This window comes from Hemicordylus capensis, chromosome 15 (assembly GCF_027244095.1).
Source record: "Hemicordylus capensis ecotype Gifberg chromosome 15, rHemCap1.1.pri, whole genome shotgun sequence".
Classification (NCBI taxonomy): domain Eukaryota; kingdom Metazoa; phylum Chordata; class Lepidosauria; order Squamata; family Cordylidae; genus Hemicordylus; species Hemicordylus capensis.
In genome coordinates, this window is record NC_069671.1 from 14,956,622 (window position 1) to 14,972,146 (window position 15,525).

Sequence of the window (15,525 nt, forward strand, 5' to 3'; positions counted from 1 at the left end):
GTATCACTCCACCTTTGACTCTCTGGGCGGGGAGGGAATCAACTGCCTGTGTCCAACGTGAGTTTTAAAAGGTAAGTCCCAAAGGAGTCGGAAAACCTAAGCACAGTTTTAGAGGAGATGGACCGAGGTCCTGACTAGAGGGGCTCCTGGCTGGAGGTCCTGACTAGAGGGGCAAACCTGACTAGAGGGGCTCCTGGCTGGCAAGGCCTGCTTAAAGGGCAAGGACCCCTCCTGGGCTATTCTCTGGGGGCCTCCTGTCTCACACACAACTCCCCATTTCTCATCCGCTGGAATTCATGGACAAAGGCAGGCGCTTGGGCTCTAGCTCAGAGTTGATGAATCACTTCAACTCGTTGATTTGAATCTCCAGGATCAACTGAGAGGCATGGGTGGCGTGGTCATCTGAGAAGGCCACACCATCCCCTTTCTCCTCCCACACACAGGGGCAAATGCCCCCTTTTAAGAGAAGGTCTGCTATGAAACGTGTGCCTCTTCGAAAGCAGGGTGACCAGCCTGAGGGGCTCTCCAGCTGTTGCTGGACTACAACTCCCATCATCCCCAGCTGCAACTGATTGTAGCTGGGGATGATAGGAGCTGTAGCCTGACAACAGCTAGATAGCCTCAGGTCGGCCACCCCGATCCAAAGCAAGAAGAGAGAGGCTTCTTCTGTGCTGCTCCTTTTTCTTCTCAACTGCGAATTGATGCAGATGTAACCAACTCATTAAGACTCACAATTAGTTAAGTTTTATTTTTACTGGGCAACAGCCCTTGTGGACACAAAAACAACACACACACACACACACACACACACACACACACACACAGTCCCTAAATCCTGTCCTCCCCATCCTGCTTCTACAGTGCAGAGGACCGTCTGCTCTTTGTGCTGGAGATAATAGCATCACTCAATATTCATCCACTGCTGGGAACAGGGCCGTGGCTTCCCCATTCTACAGTGTGGGAGCATCTGGTTTCTGTCTAGCTGCTGTGGATTTTAAAGCCGAAGTAGTAAGACAAAACACACTTTTTGCTTTTCAGAAACTCCCGTTAGTTAAGAGCACAGAAGGGACTCTAACCGGGCCAGGCCCCCAGCTCTGTACAGTACTTATCAGAATGGTTAATCCAGCCCTGCCTGTTGACCAGACAAGGAACGGAACAGACAGTTCTAGAAGGGAAGAGAGGATGAGGCTTGCAGAGAGAAACTGGAAAAAACAAAGAACGTGTTTGTAGGATGAAAGACAGTAGAGACACATTTAGCATTTATTTCATACGTTCATAAGTGAGTTTGAGTGGCCGTTGAGGATATGGACAAAAATACACCGACAGTGAGCAAGAAGGGAGGTTGTCCTAGGTGGACATAAAGGCCACAGCCAAACCAGGACCTCTTCCACACAGGCCCCGTGGAAAGGAATGGAAAATGTCCTTATCCAGCCCTGTTTCCATCCAAGGAGCTCAGCCAGGAGGAATGTGCCATGTGTCGGGCCCCCACAAGCCCTGAGCAGCTGAGAAAACAGATGCAAAACCGACCAGACATATACACAGGTCTGGGGCAAAGGCACATTTTGCCCTGGCTCTTTGCCCTTCTGGAACAGCATGCCTGACTGCAGTCCACGGGAAAGCCCGCGCCCATATCGCAAAGGAGCTCCAGACGTGTGCCGTTTCAACAGCCCCCTCCCGCCACTCAGAAGCCACCCCCACAAATCCCAGCTGAAGCCAGAGGGCTGCTTTCGTGGGCCACCACTAAACCACACCGAGACAACGAGAAGTAATGAGACATCACAGAGAGCGTATACCCGTCAGCTGAGCTGCAGAGCTACAAGGGCCGCGAGAGGGCAGTGGCTGTCGGAAGAGGGGCTGGAATTTAATCTCGGTGTTTACCTGTACCTTCAATGTCTCTCCCTGCAAGGAGCTGTCACTGTCATCGTTTTCGTCGGGCTTAATCAAAATAGTATTACTCAGAAGATGGTTCTGTACAGCCATCAGGTATCGCAGGCAGGAGGAGGCGGCCTTGAACAGAAAGGAGCACTGTCTGCATTAGCATCTCAACACTTTGCTCAGAAAAATCAGCACAAGAAAAGCCTGCCTGCTATTTTTGAAACATGAAAGGAGGGAACAAACAGGGGAGGGAAACGTGAAATCACTCTCTGGCCGGACTGTCATGCATGGTAAGAGCATAGCAGAACATAACTAATTCAAGCTAAATCTTGGGAGATGAGATTTTTGAATTTTGCCAAGTTAACACGTAAGCAGGTTAATTAGGTCATCAAATTCACTTTAAAAGCAAAGCTGAAGAGGCAGAGCTGCCCAAATTCTGGGAAGGATTCAGCCGCTGGAGTGAGAAGAGAGTCTCATGAGGTGCTTCCCTATAAGATGCAATACAGGTTGAGTATCCCTTATTCGGACATCCGGAATGCTTCAAAATCTGGAAACCACCACGGTGTGCGCCCGCAGCACCAACTCGTTGCGGCTTAGTTTTCATTACATTTACAGCTACCTGTAGTTATTGTAAATTCAATGCTTATTCATTTTTATACTTTAAATAAAACCTAAAAAAAAAAATACAGTGCACAGTAACCTTTCGTGTTTAGACTTGGATCCCATGCCCAAGGTATCTCATTCCAAATCCGGAAAAGTCCGAAATCCGGAAAAGTCCGAAATCCGGAAAACTTCTGGTCCCAAGCAGTTCGGATAAGGGATATGCAACCTGTACCGTGTTTAAGTCTTAAATCAGAGCTGTATGCATTCTGTGATTCTGCAAGAACACAGAATGCCTGCGTTCTCTTTTACTGGGTGCAGAATTCCATTTCTTGAAAATCTGTTTGCTTTCTTTTTTTTAATGCAAGGCGAGATGCTTTTTATGACTAGCAAGATGCTAGCAACTTGCCAGTCATGTCTTTCAAAAACTAGCTCTCAACTATCATTCATTTTTGTTCAAAGTAAGACATTTAAGCAAACAAACAAGCAGGACAATGTCTGGATGGAAGGTATGATAGGATGTTTGGCCAAACAAGCATGAGGGACATTACGGAAGATCCGTGCCTGGTGAACACAGTGCCAACTTGCATGGCGGCACAAAGTGTGGGACTGCAAAAGCATTTGTGGTGGTGGCGTCTGACATGGATCCTGGCAAAGACTCACAGTCTTACCCATAATGTTTGCCCCACGTTACCTTTGCAACTCAAACACAAAAAAGAGGCCTACCCGCGAACCTTGCAGGGAGCACACAGCACTGACCCATCATGATTCACCCCCAAAGAAGGGATCTTTTGAACAGAGCAAGGGGCTACTCACAGGCACTGTGGAGAGGAGCCTTTGAAATTCATCTCTGGACACAGTTTGGCACTTGGTGATTAAGATACAAGATTCGCGGACAACAATCTTGAGAATGTAGTGCAAAAGTTCATCGTTTAGTCTTCAAAATGCAGGAAAGACACGGTAAAATGGTGAGGGTGTAGAATGAAAAGCAACGCACATCTGCAAGTTGGAGTGCACTAAAGCACATTCCAGGCGTATAAAACCAGAAGTACGGTATTTTCTAACATTTTACATTCTATTTATAGGAATGCTTCTGTGCCACCTTTCAGCCCCCAAAGCAAATTTCCAGAACATTCTCACACACCAAACCAATCCAAGAAAACTGAAGAGGAATCTGGAGGAGAGACAGCCAGCATCCAAAGAACACTCCAATCAAAGGAGAGATCAGCCAGCGTAAAAAACCCAACTGGTCTTGATATGCCTTTTCAAAGCTGAACGAGAAGGGACCAGGTGGGCCTCCCAGGGGTTAAAGAGCCTAGGTGCCACTACTGATAAGGCTCTGCCCTGTGTCCCAGCCAGGTGGTGGGTCATGGGGCAGAACCTCTTCAAGGGCTGCGAAGATTTTGCTTGGAAAGTGCCTAAACGTAAGCGAATGCTAGTAAGATGCAACCCGTCAGGCACTTCACTGGCACCATCTCTATTAAAATCCAAGGAGCCGCAGGAGGGAGCTCCAAGCTGTGTTGGGATGAACACAGCTCCGGGAAAACCACCCCCTTTGCAGAGGATCCAAAGGAGTGCAGCTGCAATAGATACACACACGGTGGTGACTTCCTGAGGGATTCCCTTACATGATCGTCAGCTCCTCCCCGGAAACTCACAGACTGCTTTGTAGAAGTCCCGCCCCAAAGACTCCCACTGTGTGCCATTAACAAACTACACACAAGACCTCTGCCATTTACCTGTAATGTTCATCGTCTTCGCTGCCAAATCTGTTGTTCTGAAGCTGTTCAGATAAGTTTGTCATGATCACATCCCGGAGCTGGGCAAGCCCACTGTTTCGGTCACCTGCAATAGTACATGGGAGAACAGTTTATAGGAACCTAGGAAGCTGCCTTCTACTGAGTCAGACCCTTGGCCCATCTAGCTGAGTATTGTCTACCCAGACTGGCAGCGGCTTCTCCAAGGCTGCAAGCACGGGTCTCTCTCAGGCCTATCTGGAGATGTTGCCAGGGAGGGAACTTGGAACCTTCTGCATACAAGCGCTCTTCCCAGAGCGGCCCTATCCCCTAAGGATAATATCTTGTAGGGCTTTTAAAAAAATAATAATAATATAGATATACGTCGAAAGAGGGCAAGGAGGAATAAAAAGCTGAGGTAAACGAAGTATTTAGGAGGGAAAAAAGAGATAACAGCTAAGAGTAAGATTTTGAAGAGAGAGATTTTAAGGTTGCCTGAAGCTATGAAGACAGAAAGAACTGGGGCAGTTATCCTGCTCAGACTCAAGTAGGTGTGTTTTTCTCTACTTTAACAAATCAAAACTGTCCTGCCTTGGAGCTCGTGAGGGGCATAACCCATGGAGATGTCCTTGACTCCAGCAACAGAAGAGGGGACATTTCGTGCTTTCTACCACAAGACTAGCTCTCCTCACCAAGACCAGCTCTCCTCAGAGGTAAGCCAACTCCTGGTAAAAATATTCTGATTAAATGTATAGGGCAAATCTGTATGCATAATTAACTGATGGGATTTGCTGTCCCAAGACACAGAGGCAGCCAACGATACAGATGATTGTAAAAGGGGATCAGACAAATTTATGGAGGAGGAGTCTGTCAATGGCTGCTAGTACGGATGGGTATAGAGAGCCTTCAGGTTCAGAAGCAGAATGCTGCTGGACACCAGTTGTGAGGGAGAGCTCTTGCCTTGGGGGCTGTTTGTGGGCTTCCCAAGGCATCTGGCTGGCCACTCTAGGAAGCAGGATGTTGGACCTGATAGATTAATGCAGTTCTTGTAATCCAGCAGGCCGATCCTCATGTATAGGCTCTGCTTCCTGGATCAGGTAGTTAGCTTTGCATTTTCTTCCATCATCTGCTAAAAAAAACCCCCCTCTTACCTTCAGTTAAGACCAGCTTAAGTAAGTTATTGATTTCTGCTTCTCCAGGATAGAGGATGTTGAGACCAGAGCTTAAAAGGAGGAGAAAGAAAAAGTTAAGTATTTGCATACTGAGAATAAGATCAAAGCAAAGAAATACTTTGGTTAAGACCAACCCAAAATCCAACCCTACTTTGGATTTTGAACTACAGTTTCTGGGAGAATAAGATGAAGCATGTTCGTCCGTTCTCTCCCTCTCTCTCTCTCTCTCTCTCTCTCTCTCTCACTTGCAGAACTCCTTGTTTAAGCAAGAAGGCTGCCAACATACAAATACGACGGCTTCACTCAAGAAGTGCAGGGTTTTTTGTCAAAAGGAAGCCTTTTCCTTTCTCAGGACTCAGATCAGGCATCATTTGATGGAGAATAATATACAATACTGCCATTGCTTCTACAGTTAAAGGAACAGATACACAGCATCTTTTAACTCCTTTGTTTGCAGAATGCTGTTCTTCATACTGAAGACGAAGGAATCTGGTCCATACCACATATACCTTTATGTTTTAGCTGGAAAGCTGCCCCTAGTATTTTAAAAAATGTTCCATAGAACCAAAAGCACTTTACAGCCCTTCTCTTTCACACCAGTCACCCAGTGAGGTGGGTTCCCAACACTCCCATCCCACAGAAGAGGATACAAGGCAGAGTAGCTGTGACTTGCCCAAGGCCAGGCGGCAGATTCACGGCTGAGAAGGGATCTAAACGTGGGTCTCCCCAATCCAAGTCCAGCATTCAGCCACTGGAGCACAATGGCTGGCTCTGTTCTAATGAAAAGCCTTCACTCTACACTTGGCCTATTTAGGCGAAATGTCTCCTGCGACTTTCAAAGGACCAGGTCATCTGGTCATGCGATGCACCAACTGGTTAATAATTTTCCAGTACCAGCATATGTAGCAAAATAATACAGGACGGGGGGGGGGGGGGGATGGCTTCCGATCAAGAAGACAGCAGCTCATAAAGAGTGGCCGGCAGGTTGCCCTCGAAGGTTTTGTTCTCAAGTTTTGGAACATGTTCCATTTGCTGCTCCAAGCGGGACATTTGAGACCAGCGTTCTTTGCCCTTGAGATGGCCGTTATCTGGTTATTGCAGTGCAGAACTGCAGAGTGCCACAGAAAGATTTCCTCTGTCTCGGCAAAATGACAAAAGAAGGGGCAGGTGGAAAGGTGGAGGCTATCCTCAAACTAGTAACTCCGACTGCCACAAAGGACAAGGGGCACCCACACCACCCAGAACAGCGCCCTCCCCAGCATCAACTCCAGAACTTCAACACGTTGCCTTGAAATAAACGGCAGGAAGCTCCCTCCCAAATCCTGTATCGGGGTGGGCAGCCTTGGCACGCAGGCTGCGGTTGAACCACAACTCTTCCCAGAGCAGCCGCATCTCCCAAGGGGAATTTCTTCCAAGGCTCACACACGCAGTCTCCCATCCCAATGCAAACCAGGACAGACCCTGCTTAGCCAAGGGGGCAATCCACACTTGCCCCCAAAAGACCAGCTCTCCGCCTCCTCCGACAGACCAGCTTCACATCCAGGTCACTTCTTCTCCACGTCTCTTGGGCTCAGGGGCTTGCATTTGCCACAGATTGCCTTCTTCCCAGCTGGCACCCACCTGGGGGGCTTCTTCCTGGTGCTTGGAGTCTGGCCCCTTTCTTGCTCTGGAGTGGGTTGAACCAATCCTCCCTCTGTTGGGGCACCGGCCAGCATGCTGCTGCTGCTGCCCCGCTTCCAAGTAGTGGGACCTCCCTACCAATTGCCTGCCCGGGGAGAGACCAGGAAGCCGCAGCTGGCTTCAGGTAAGGGCCTGCTGAGGCCACCAACTCTTCTTCGGCAGGCCCCAGGGTCATGCCTTAGGCTGGTGACAGTCAACCAGGGTCACCCCAGTTTGGCCACCCTTGATGGCCTTGTAGCCCAGAGGAGAGCTGGTCTTGGGGTTGCAAGCACGACTTGTCCCCTTAGCTAAGCAGGGTCCGCCCTGGTTGCTTATGAATGGGAGACTAGAAGTGTGAGCACCCGAACATATTCCCCTCAGGGGATGGAGCCGCTCTGGGAAGAGCAGAAGGTTCCAAGTTCCCTCCTTGGCAGCTTCTCCAAGATAGGGCTGAGAGAGATTCCTGCCTGCAACCTTGGAGAAGCCGCTGCCAGTCTGTGAAGACAATCCTGAGCTAGAGAGACCAATGGTTTGACTCCATATATGGCAGCTTCCTATGTTCCTATGATCACACAAGCCTTCCCCAGCTAAAATTTATTGTGGCTGGGGAGGATGGGAGTTGTAGTTCAACAACAGCTGGAGTGTCAGAGTTGTCTACACCCTCCTGTGTAGCTGACCAAGTGAGCCAGACCTCCTGGTCATTTCAGAGGGCAGCGCTAAGTTAGGCATTTATTTACAATACATATACTTTGGCTTTCCTTTTAAAAACTGCCCAAGGAGACTTACAACAAATCTTAAAGCCACTACCATCAAAACAGTGTACCGGCACCAGTTTAAATAAGATGAAAGGGCCAGGGGCAGATTAAGCTTTTTGCCATCCATAGGTTTGCCCTTTTTAAAAATAAGGTAAAAGAGGGGGAGTTTCTCCTCGCCCACCCCACCTGTGCTGCAGCAGCTGCTGCTCACAGAGAGGGGTGGCAAAATTTGCTGCTCCTTAAATTTTGCCGCCGTAGGCAAATGGCTGCTCTGCCTCTCAGTTAATCCACCACTGGAAAGGGCTATACATGACTACAGTGAATCTCGGAATGGCTGCTTTGTAAAACTAACTTGAAATTTAGAAGGCTTATCCCACGTGATCTCCAATAGGGTCAGAGAATTATTTGCCTTCTTGCACTGGGAGAAGATGACCCACCTGATTGCTAGACAGACCTCCTTCTGGATTTCTGGGCTGATCTGGTCCGCTGGTGCCATCAGCAACTGCCAAAGCAAGAGGCCGGAGCGTCTCACAATGTCACGGTTCTTCTCTGTTTGGGGGCTGAAGAAAAACTTAAAAACCACCTGCAAGAACAACCGGTCGGGGAAGAAAATGCTTGTGTTGAGATGTCGGTTACAAATAAGTGAGTGCTTCAACTAAAAGAGAGAGAGAGCGCATCGGTAATTTGATTTGAATGTAATAAATGTAATAAGCAAATACTTATTGAAAAATCATAGAAATATTTTTTTTCTATAGCTCAACTCATCCAAACAGCTTGAGGCTTGTAACCAAAACTAAAAGAACCCCAAGACAGAGGAAATCCCATCATATTAGAATCCCACCCCCACCCTTGATGGGGGAAGGTGGTCCTTCAGGATCCCAGGTGCCATTTAGGGCTTGAAAGCTGAAAACTGGAACCTTGAATTGAGCCCAGAAATACCCGGATGACCAATGCAGATCCAAAAGGACCAGATGTAGGCTCTGCCTGTCCCACCCCAGACAATATCTGGAGGAAACATTTGGACCAATTGAAGCTTCTGGACACTTAGGAACATAGGAAGCTGCCTTATCCCGAGTCAGACCACTGGTCCACCAAATTCAGTTGTGGCTGGGTATGCTGGGAGTTGTAGTTCATCAACATCTGGAGGGCCACAGGTTGGGGAAGCCTGGTCTACACAGACTGGCAGCGGCTCTCCAAAATTTCAGACAGGAATCTTTCCCAGTCCTCCTAGAGACGCTGCCAGGGATCAAACCTGGGACCTTCTGCATGCCAAGCAGATGACCCGTCTTTACTTTCCAAGGGCAGCCCACATACAGTGCTTTACAGCAGTCCAGCGTTTGAGTTCCTAGAGCATAAGCAACTGGAGATTCCAGGACTGCTTGTTTAAGCGTGCGTGCGCACGCGCGCGCACACACACACACACACACACACACACACACCCCCCATCTCTCTCCTACCTGGAAGACCACCAGGATGCAGCGTATAATACAGGTGTCCCCATTGACCATGGCTTTCTCCATAATGTCGCAGATGCTGCTGAGATGATGGGCTTCAATCGGGTGCTGCTTACCCAGGAAATTGGTAATGGGAAGATTGTTACTTGCTGCAAGCAGGTTGAGCTGATGGATACACATGGCACCAACATGGTGCAATAATTGGTTGATAACCTCATTTGTGGTTATGGCATCTCCTAGAAAGGGAGAAAGAAACCCCATAAAAACCAATCAAGTTTCATATGAATGTTCAGGGTGCTTTTCCAAGGTAAAGGGTTCTGAACACGCAAACCTCCCTTACACAGAGCCAGACGTGTGGTCCATCTAGCGCAGGGTCATCTTCACGGACTGGCAGCGGCTTCTCTAGGATTCCGGGGACCTCCCAGATCCAAAGCAGGGCTCTCCCACTGAACTACGGCCCTTCCCCAAGGGTTTACATACCCTGTCCCATTATTTTATGCCTAGTCTAATGCAAACCGTCCAATTCTCTGTAGAGCTGTTTACTCCGCCTACATTTGAAAGTCAGATTTTCAGACAAGTCTTGAACTTGTGGCAAGGACTGGGAGGGGCCACAGCTCAGAGGTAGAGCATCTGCTTGGCATGCCAAAAGCGGCTCCAGGTTCAATCGCCAACATCCCCAGTTAAGAGCAGGAGCTCTCAAATCTGGGTCCCCAGATGCTGCTGATCGACAGCTCCCCTTTGGCCACTGCGCCTGGGGACGATAGGAGTTGTAGTCCAATAACATCAGGGGAACCTAAGTTTGAGAACTCCCGTGTTAAAGGATGCTAGGAAGCTGGGAGACACCCTTGCCTGAGTCCTGGAGATGCATGGTCAGCTGGAAGAATGCTAGCTAGATGGCTGGGTGGACTAGTGGTCAGGCCATGTACAACAGCTCCATGCGTACAGGAGAAAGACATGGAGACTGGGTTTGGTGGCCACAAGGTCACCATATATGAGAGAGAGAGAGAGATGGTTGTTCGTGGCTATGAAAAACCTCATTCACTGGCCATTTCCTTTCCCTTTTGCCATGGAACCAGGGAGTTCAGCTATGAAACTCATGGGGTGCCTCTGGGCCAGTCATGGATCTCTCAGCCTAACCTACCTCACAGGGCTGTTGTGAGGAGAAACATAACCATGTACACCTTTCTGGGCTCCTTGGAGGAAGAGCAAAGGGTAAGAACAGAATATAAGTGAAATAGATAAATTAAAAATAAAATAGAGTCACCAACTTTGGTTGGGGAGGGGAGAACCTTGTACACCACCCAAAGCTCCTTGTAGGAAGGATGGGATAGAAGTGTGTAACCAATCCTAATATATCAATCGTAGAAGTCACACCATTTTGAAAGATTATACCAATGTCAAAATATCCCACTGCTCACATTTGCATTCCTTTCAAGCGCCTGCCTCCTGCGGCTGCAATGTTCAGCCGCTTCCCTTCGGTGCAGTTCCCCAAGAATTCTAAGGAGCAACCCCAGAGTCCCACAGCCCGCAACTTCTAAAGCAGCAGAACTTCAAACGCCCTGATTATTTTCTTTCCCTCTGATCAAAAGATGTTCCATACTATAGACACATACCCAAGTCAGCCTTGTCTGGAGGTGCAGCTCTGCCCTGCTGGTTCTCTCGGCAAGGTGCGCTTGAGCTCGCAGGCAACCCTCACTTACCTTGGCTGCTGCCCATCTCACATTTCACACACGCTTGCTTTGTACAGAGTGCCAACTGCCGATTGCCCGCTCACCTTTTGGCTCCGTAATTATATGGCTGACTCCAAGCCTCTGGCAGACGTAATGGAAGGCCTGGTTCCCAGGGTTGCACCACTGATCGATATAGTCGTTAGAGCACGTCCAGATCATGTTATTCATAGCGTCGTAGCAGGCACCTGAATCATAATCATCATGATAGTTTTTAAAAAGAGACATGGCTCCCTTGATCAGAAACGGCCTGTGATTCAAAACAAGTGGAGACCCATGGAGCTTTCCCAGACAGCAGGCTTTAACGCAGGTTTGCTGTGAAGCTTTACTGCAAGTTCAAAGCTGCCCCCCAAATATGACGCGAAAAAGTGGACTTTTAAAATCCCAGATATAAATCGGGCCACACTCAAAGCGCAATAAAAAAACCTCGAATCGTGTGTAAAGTGCTCCCTGAGAGCAGGGACTTCGGGGTAAATTTGGCCGATATGTGAACACACACCTCCATTCCAGAGGCGCTGCGAACTAGAAGCTGGGTGTGAAAAACTTCATGGAAATTCACAGATGCTCTTGGGTTTAGAATTGTCACAACTCCCGTGTCTCTGCATGACTACTGTTGGGGTAGAATCCCTCATCCCTTCTCTATACTCCCCATGATCTGCACCATCTGGAGACCTTGAGTGCTGACAGTTTCCTGATTTTTGTTTTTTTAATGATTTTTGTTCTTCTCTTTATTGCTAGATATATTGTTTATATCCTTATACTGTTGTAGACTATCTTGATATGGTTATCTTGATATTGTTGTATTGTTTGGTGTTTTTTAAAAATCTCAGCACGTACTTTGGTTCTCTTTAGCAAAGAAAAGCAGGGCATAAATATTACACGAACAAGACCTCAGCAGCTGAGTCAAGACGAGCGGGAGTGCTTGGTTGTTAAGGAAAACAAAGACACGGTGGGCATAAAGGAAACCAGGTGGAACAGTAAGAGCCGGTTATATCCATGGTTATCCCTGGATATAAACTCTACAGGGAGGAGTGGAGGAACGTTGTATGTTCAAGGGGGAATAGAATCCAACCAACTAGGAACCCTAGGAGGACCGGAGTCCTCCTTTGCAGAAACGTTGTGGGTGATCATACAAAGCCTGAAAGGAAATGCATTAGTAGGGACGTGCTATCACCCTCCTGATCAAAACACTGAGAGTGACCTAGAGCTGAAGAAGGAAACGGAGGCATCAAAGCGAGACTGGAGCACTGGTTACACACTGTGAAGCCTCCTTCTTACTGCCGAGTCCAAGGGCGTCTTCACATGTGGGTTATGCGATCCCATCTGACTCTAAAAGGCAGGACCATGCTAATTAGGATAAGCTTTTTAAGGCTGGGGGGAGCAAACCCTCCTCAGTTCTTTTGAGCCAAGAGACCACAAGTACCTCAAGGAAGGAAAACTTCTACATAAATAGGAAACAAACGTGTCCAAAAAACCACACATGGGATAAGTTTCCCGGTAGTATACTGCAGAACTATAAAGATACGCAGGTCACGTGGCCGAATCAGTAAAAAGAAAAAAAGAGAGTCTGATCCGTAGGCCAACACTATGCATGCCTTTAATCACCTGGCTATGGTGGCAGATGTGACAGGCTGGCCCACAGAACGAGGAAAGAACGAAATAAAGAGGGACTCTGGAGTTCTAATGTGCTTTGTCCGCTTAATGTATACCTTAAGACATCTACAGACATCAAGCTTGTGCCAGGCCTTCTCTGCCAGGTGAACCGGCTTAGGGCAAAAGGAAGGCAAAATATCATCCTAAGAGACATGGAAGGGTGAACTTACCAACAAGTCCTCGAACCATGAACCCCAGGCAGGTGGCATGTCCCCCGGTAACTGAGCTAACGGCTGGTCTGAGGGAGCATTTTGTGTCAGGACTAGATGAACTTGAGGGGCACAGGGTGGGAGGGGTAGAAATTTCAGTAGGCCCAACTTGGGCTGAGCTCACCTGGTCAGTAAGCACTGCTATAGCCAAGCTCCTGGTCACCACTGTACGAGGTGCTGTTTGTTTTGAGGCTGCTGGGCCCGCTCCTGTTCCCTCTAATGATGCCCCAGTTCTTGCCAGCAGTGTCCTCTTTGGGGCCTTCTGGCTGGAGGAGGACACAATTGCCAGCGGAATCGGGCCCACTCTGCCTTCCGCGAGACCTCAATGGGCGTGTGGGGGTAGTGGGCACGCTGTCTTTGCTGGTGGTCAGCAGGGGAAGCTGGGTTGGGGGGGGCGGGAAGTGGCCAAGGAGCCGTTGCTTGGGCTGCTTCCCCACCCTCCCCAATGGCAGCTGGAGGCTCTGCTTGCTCCTGAACACCGCCAAACAGCTGACTGGCAGTGGCTGCATGTTGCAGGGAGCTGTGGGTGGAAGCCAAGCATGACGGCGAACAAGGCCTCCAGGGTGGGTTTGCGACTGTTTGGAGGGCCCTCAGCGGGCTGTGCTGTGATCTCCTTCTTGGGACTCATTTATGGAGTACCCTGCCAGCCCTTTCCATGCAGCAGAGGAGGGGAAAGAGGCAGAGGCGGGGGGTGGGGGGGGGAAGGGAGTAAACAATCAGAGGGGGAAGGAGCAGGGAGGAAAAGCCAGGAGGAAAAACCAAAACCGAAAGTAGGTTGAAACTGAAAGCTGAGGAAAAGGCTGCCTGAGAGCCTTGCAGGACAAAAAGAACTGAGGAGGGTTTGCTCCTCCCAGCCTTAAGAAGCTTATCCTAATTAGCATAGTCCTGCCTTTTGGAGTCACATGGGATCGCATAACCCACACGTGAGACGCGCTTGGACTACAGCAGCAGAGAAGGACCGGTAATAATGGGTGGCTTCAATTACCTTCACATAGACTAGGTCAATTCATATGCAGGTAATGATGAAGAGGCCACATTTCTAGATGTAATTAATGACTGTGCTTTAGAGCAGTTGGTCATGCAACTGACCAGAGAGAAGGCGACCTTGGACTTCATCCTGAGTGGTGATCAGGACCTGGTGTGAAATGTCCGTGCTGTGGAGCCATTAGGGAACAGTGACCATAGGGCGATCCAATTTAGCACAGATGCGAGTGGAGCATTGCCAAAGAAGTCCAACACAGACCGCTCTTGACTTCAGAAGAGGAAACTTCTCAAAAATAAGAGGACTAGTAAAAAGAAAGCTGAAAGGGTCAAAATGCTCCAGAAAGCATGGAGTCTATTTAAAACCACAATACCAGAAGCTCAGTTAGGGGGATGTATACCCAAAAGGACGAAAGGTACGTCCTTCCAGGAGGAGACTAACAAGCAGAGTAAAGGGGAAGAAGGCTTCCTTCAGAAAATGGAAGTCCTGCCCAAATGAAGAGAACATGAAGGAACACAAACTCTAGCAAAAGAAATGCAAGGAGACAATAAGGGATGTAAAACGAGAGTCAGAGGAATATGTAGCTAAAAGCATCAATAAAAGCCATCAGAAGCATGAAACCTGCCAGGGGAGTGGTTGGACTGTTAAGACGAGGGAGTGAAAAGGATTATTAAAGAGGATATTGAGACTGCAGAGAAGATGAATGAGTTTCTTCATGACAGAGGATACTGAGCGTATACCCACCCCTGAACTGAGCTTCTCAGGGATGGATGCCGAAGAACTGAATACTGTATAGAAGTTCTTCTATAAAGCAGAAGAACAACTATAAAATAGAAGTGATTAAGAGATGATGTTCCAAACTGTCTTAAATAACTAAATTAATAAAATTGCCAAAGCCAGATGACATCCGTCCGAATGTGAAATTGATGATCTCTTAGCAAAAATATATAAGTTGTCCCTACGACTGGGCTCTGTACCAGAGGACTGGAAAGTAGCCAACGTAACACTGATTCTAAAAAAGGGATCCAGGAAACTTCAGGTTGTTTAGCTTAATGTTGTCCCCAGTAAGTTGATGGAAAGCATACTTAATTTATTTTATTTATTTATCATATTTTTATTCCACCTGATATGTACACCTCTAGGCAGCTAACAATAAGGATAACATTGTTAAACACATAGAAGAACAGAGTTTACTGAAGAAGAACCAGCATGGCTTCTGCAAGGGTAAGTCTTCCCTAAGTAAACTCTTGGAGTACTTTGAGAATGTCACCTGGCATGTGGATCAAGGTAATCCAGTTGCCACAGTATACTTGGACTTTCAAAAAGCTTTGGATAAAATTCCTCATCAAAGGCTCCTGAGCAAACTTTGCTGTCATGGGAAAAGGGGACAGGCTCATGTGTGGATTGGTAACTGGTTGAAGGACAGGAAAGAGAGGGTAGGAATAAATGGACAGTTTTCACAATGGAGAATAGTAAGAAGTGGGGTCCGCCGGGGACCTGTGCTTTTTAATTTATTCATAAATGATCTAGAAGCTGGGGTAAGCAGCGAGGTGGCTAAATTTGCAGATGATACCAATCTATTCAGGGTAATGAAATCAAAAAACAGAATACCACTTGCAGGGGAGCAGGAGCAGGAGAGAGGGCAGGCCTTCATCTCTTGCCTGTGGGCTTCCCAGAGGCATCTGGTGGGCCACTGTGGGAAA

At 48.1% G+C, this 15,525-nt stretch overlaps 1 protein-coding gene across 5 annotated transcripts in view; it reads right to left on the minus strand.

Moving 5' to 3' along the window:
* The window catches only part of HECTD4 (HECT domain E3 ubiquitin protein ligase 4), an 89,206-nt gene that overhangs the window by 48,198 nt on the left and 25,483 nt on the right, over nt 1–15,525 (minus strand). For 3 of the 5 annotated variants that reach the window (XM_053279586.1, XM_053279587.1, XM_053279585.1), the window contains exons 11-17: nt 11,026–11,166; nt 9,255–9,487; nt 8,235–8,380; nt 5,363–5,433; nt 4,215–4,320; nt 3,292–3,412; nt 1,879–2,007 (exon numbers count right to left, since the gene is read on the minus strand). In XM_053279586.1, coding sequence (XP_053135561.1) covers nt 1,879–2,007; nt 3,292–3,412; nt 4,215–4,320; nt 5,363–5,433; nt 8,235–8,380; nt 9,255–9,487; nt 11,026–11,166 — 947 coding nt within the window. The remainder of the gene's footprint in view (nt 1–1,878; nt 2,008–3,291; nt 3,413–4,214; nt 4,321–5,362; nt 5,434–8,234; nt 8,381–9,254; nt 9,488–11,025; nt 11,167–15,525) is intronic. The other 2 variants (XM_053279589.1, XM_053279588.1) reach the window with 1 other exon arrangement.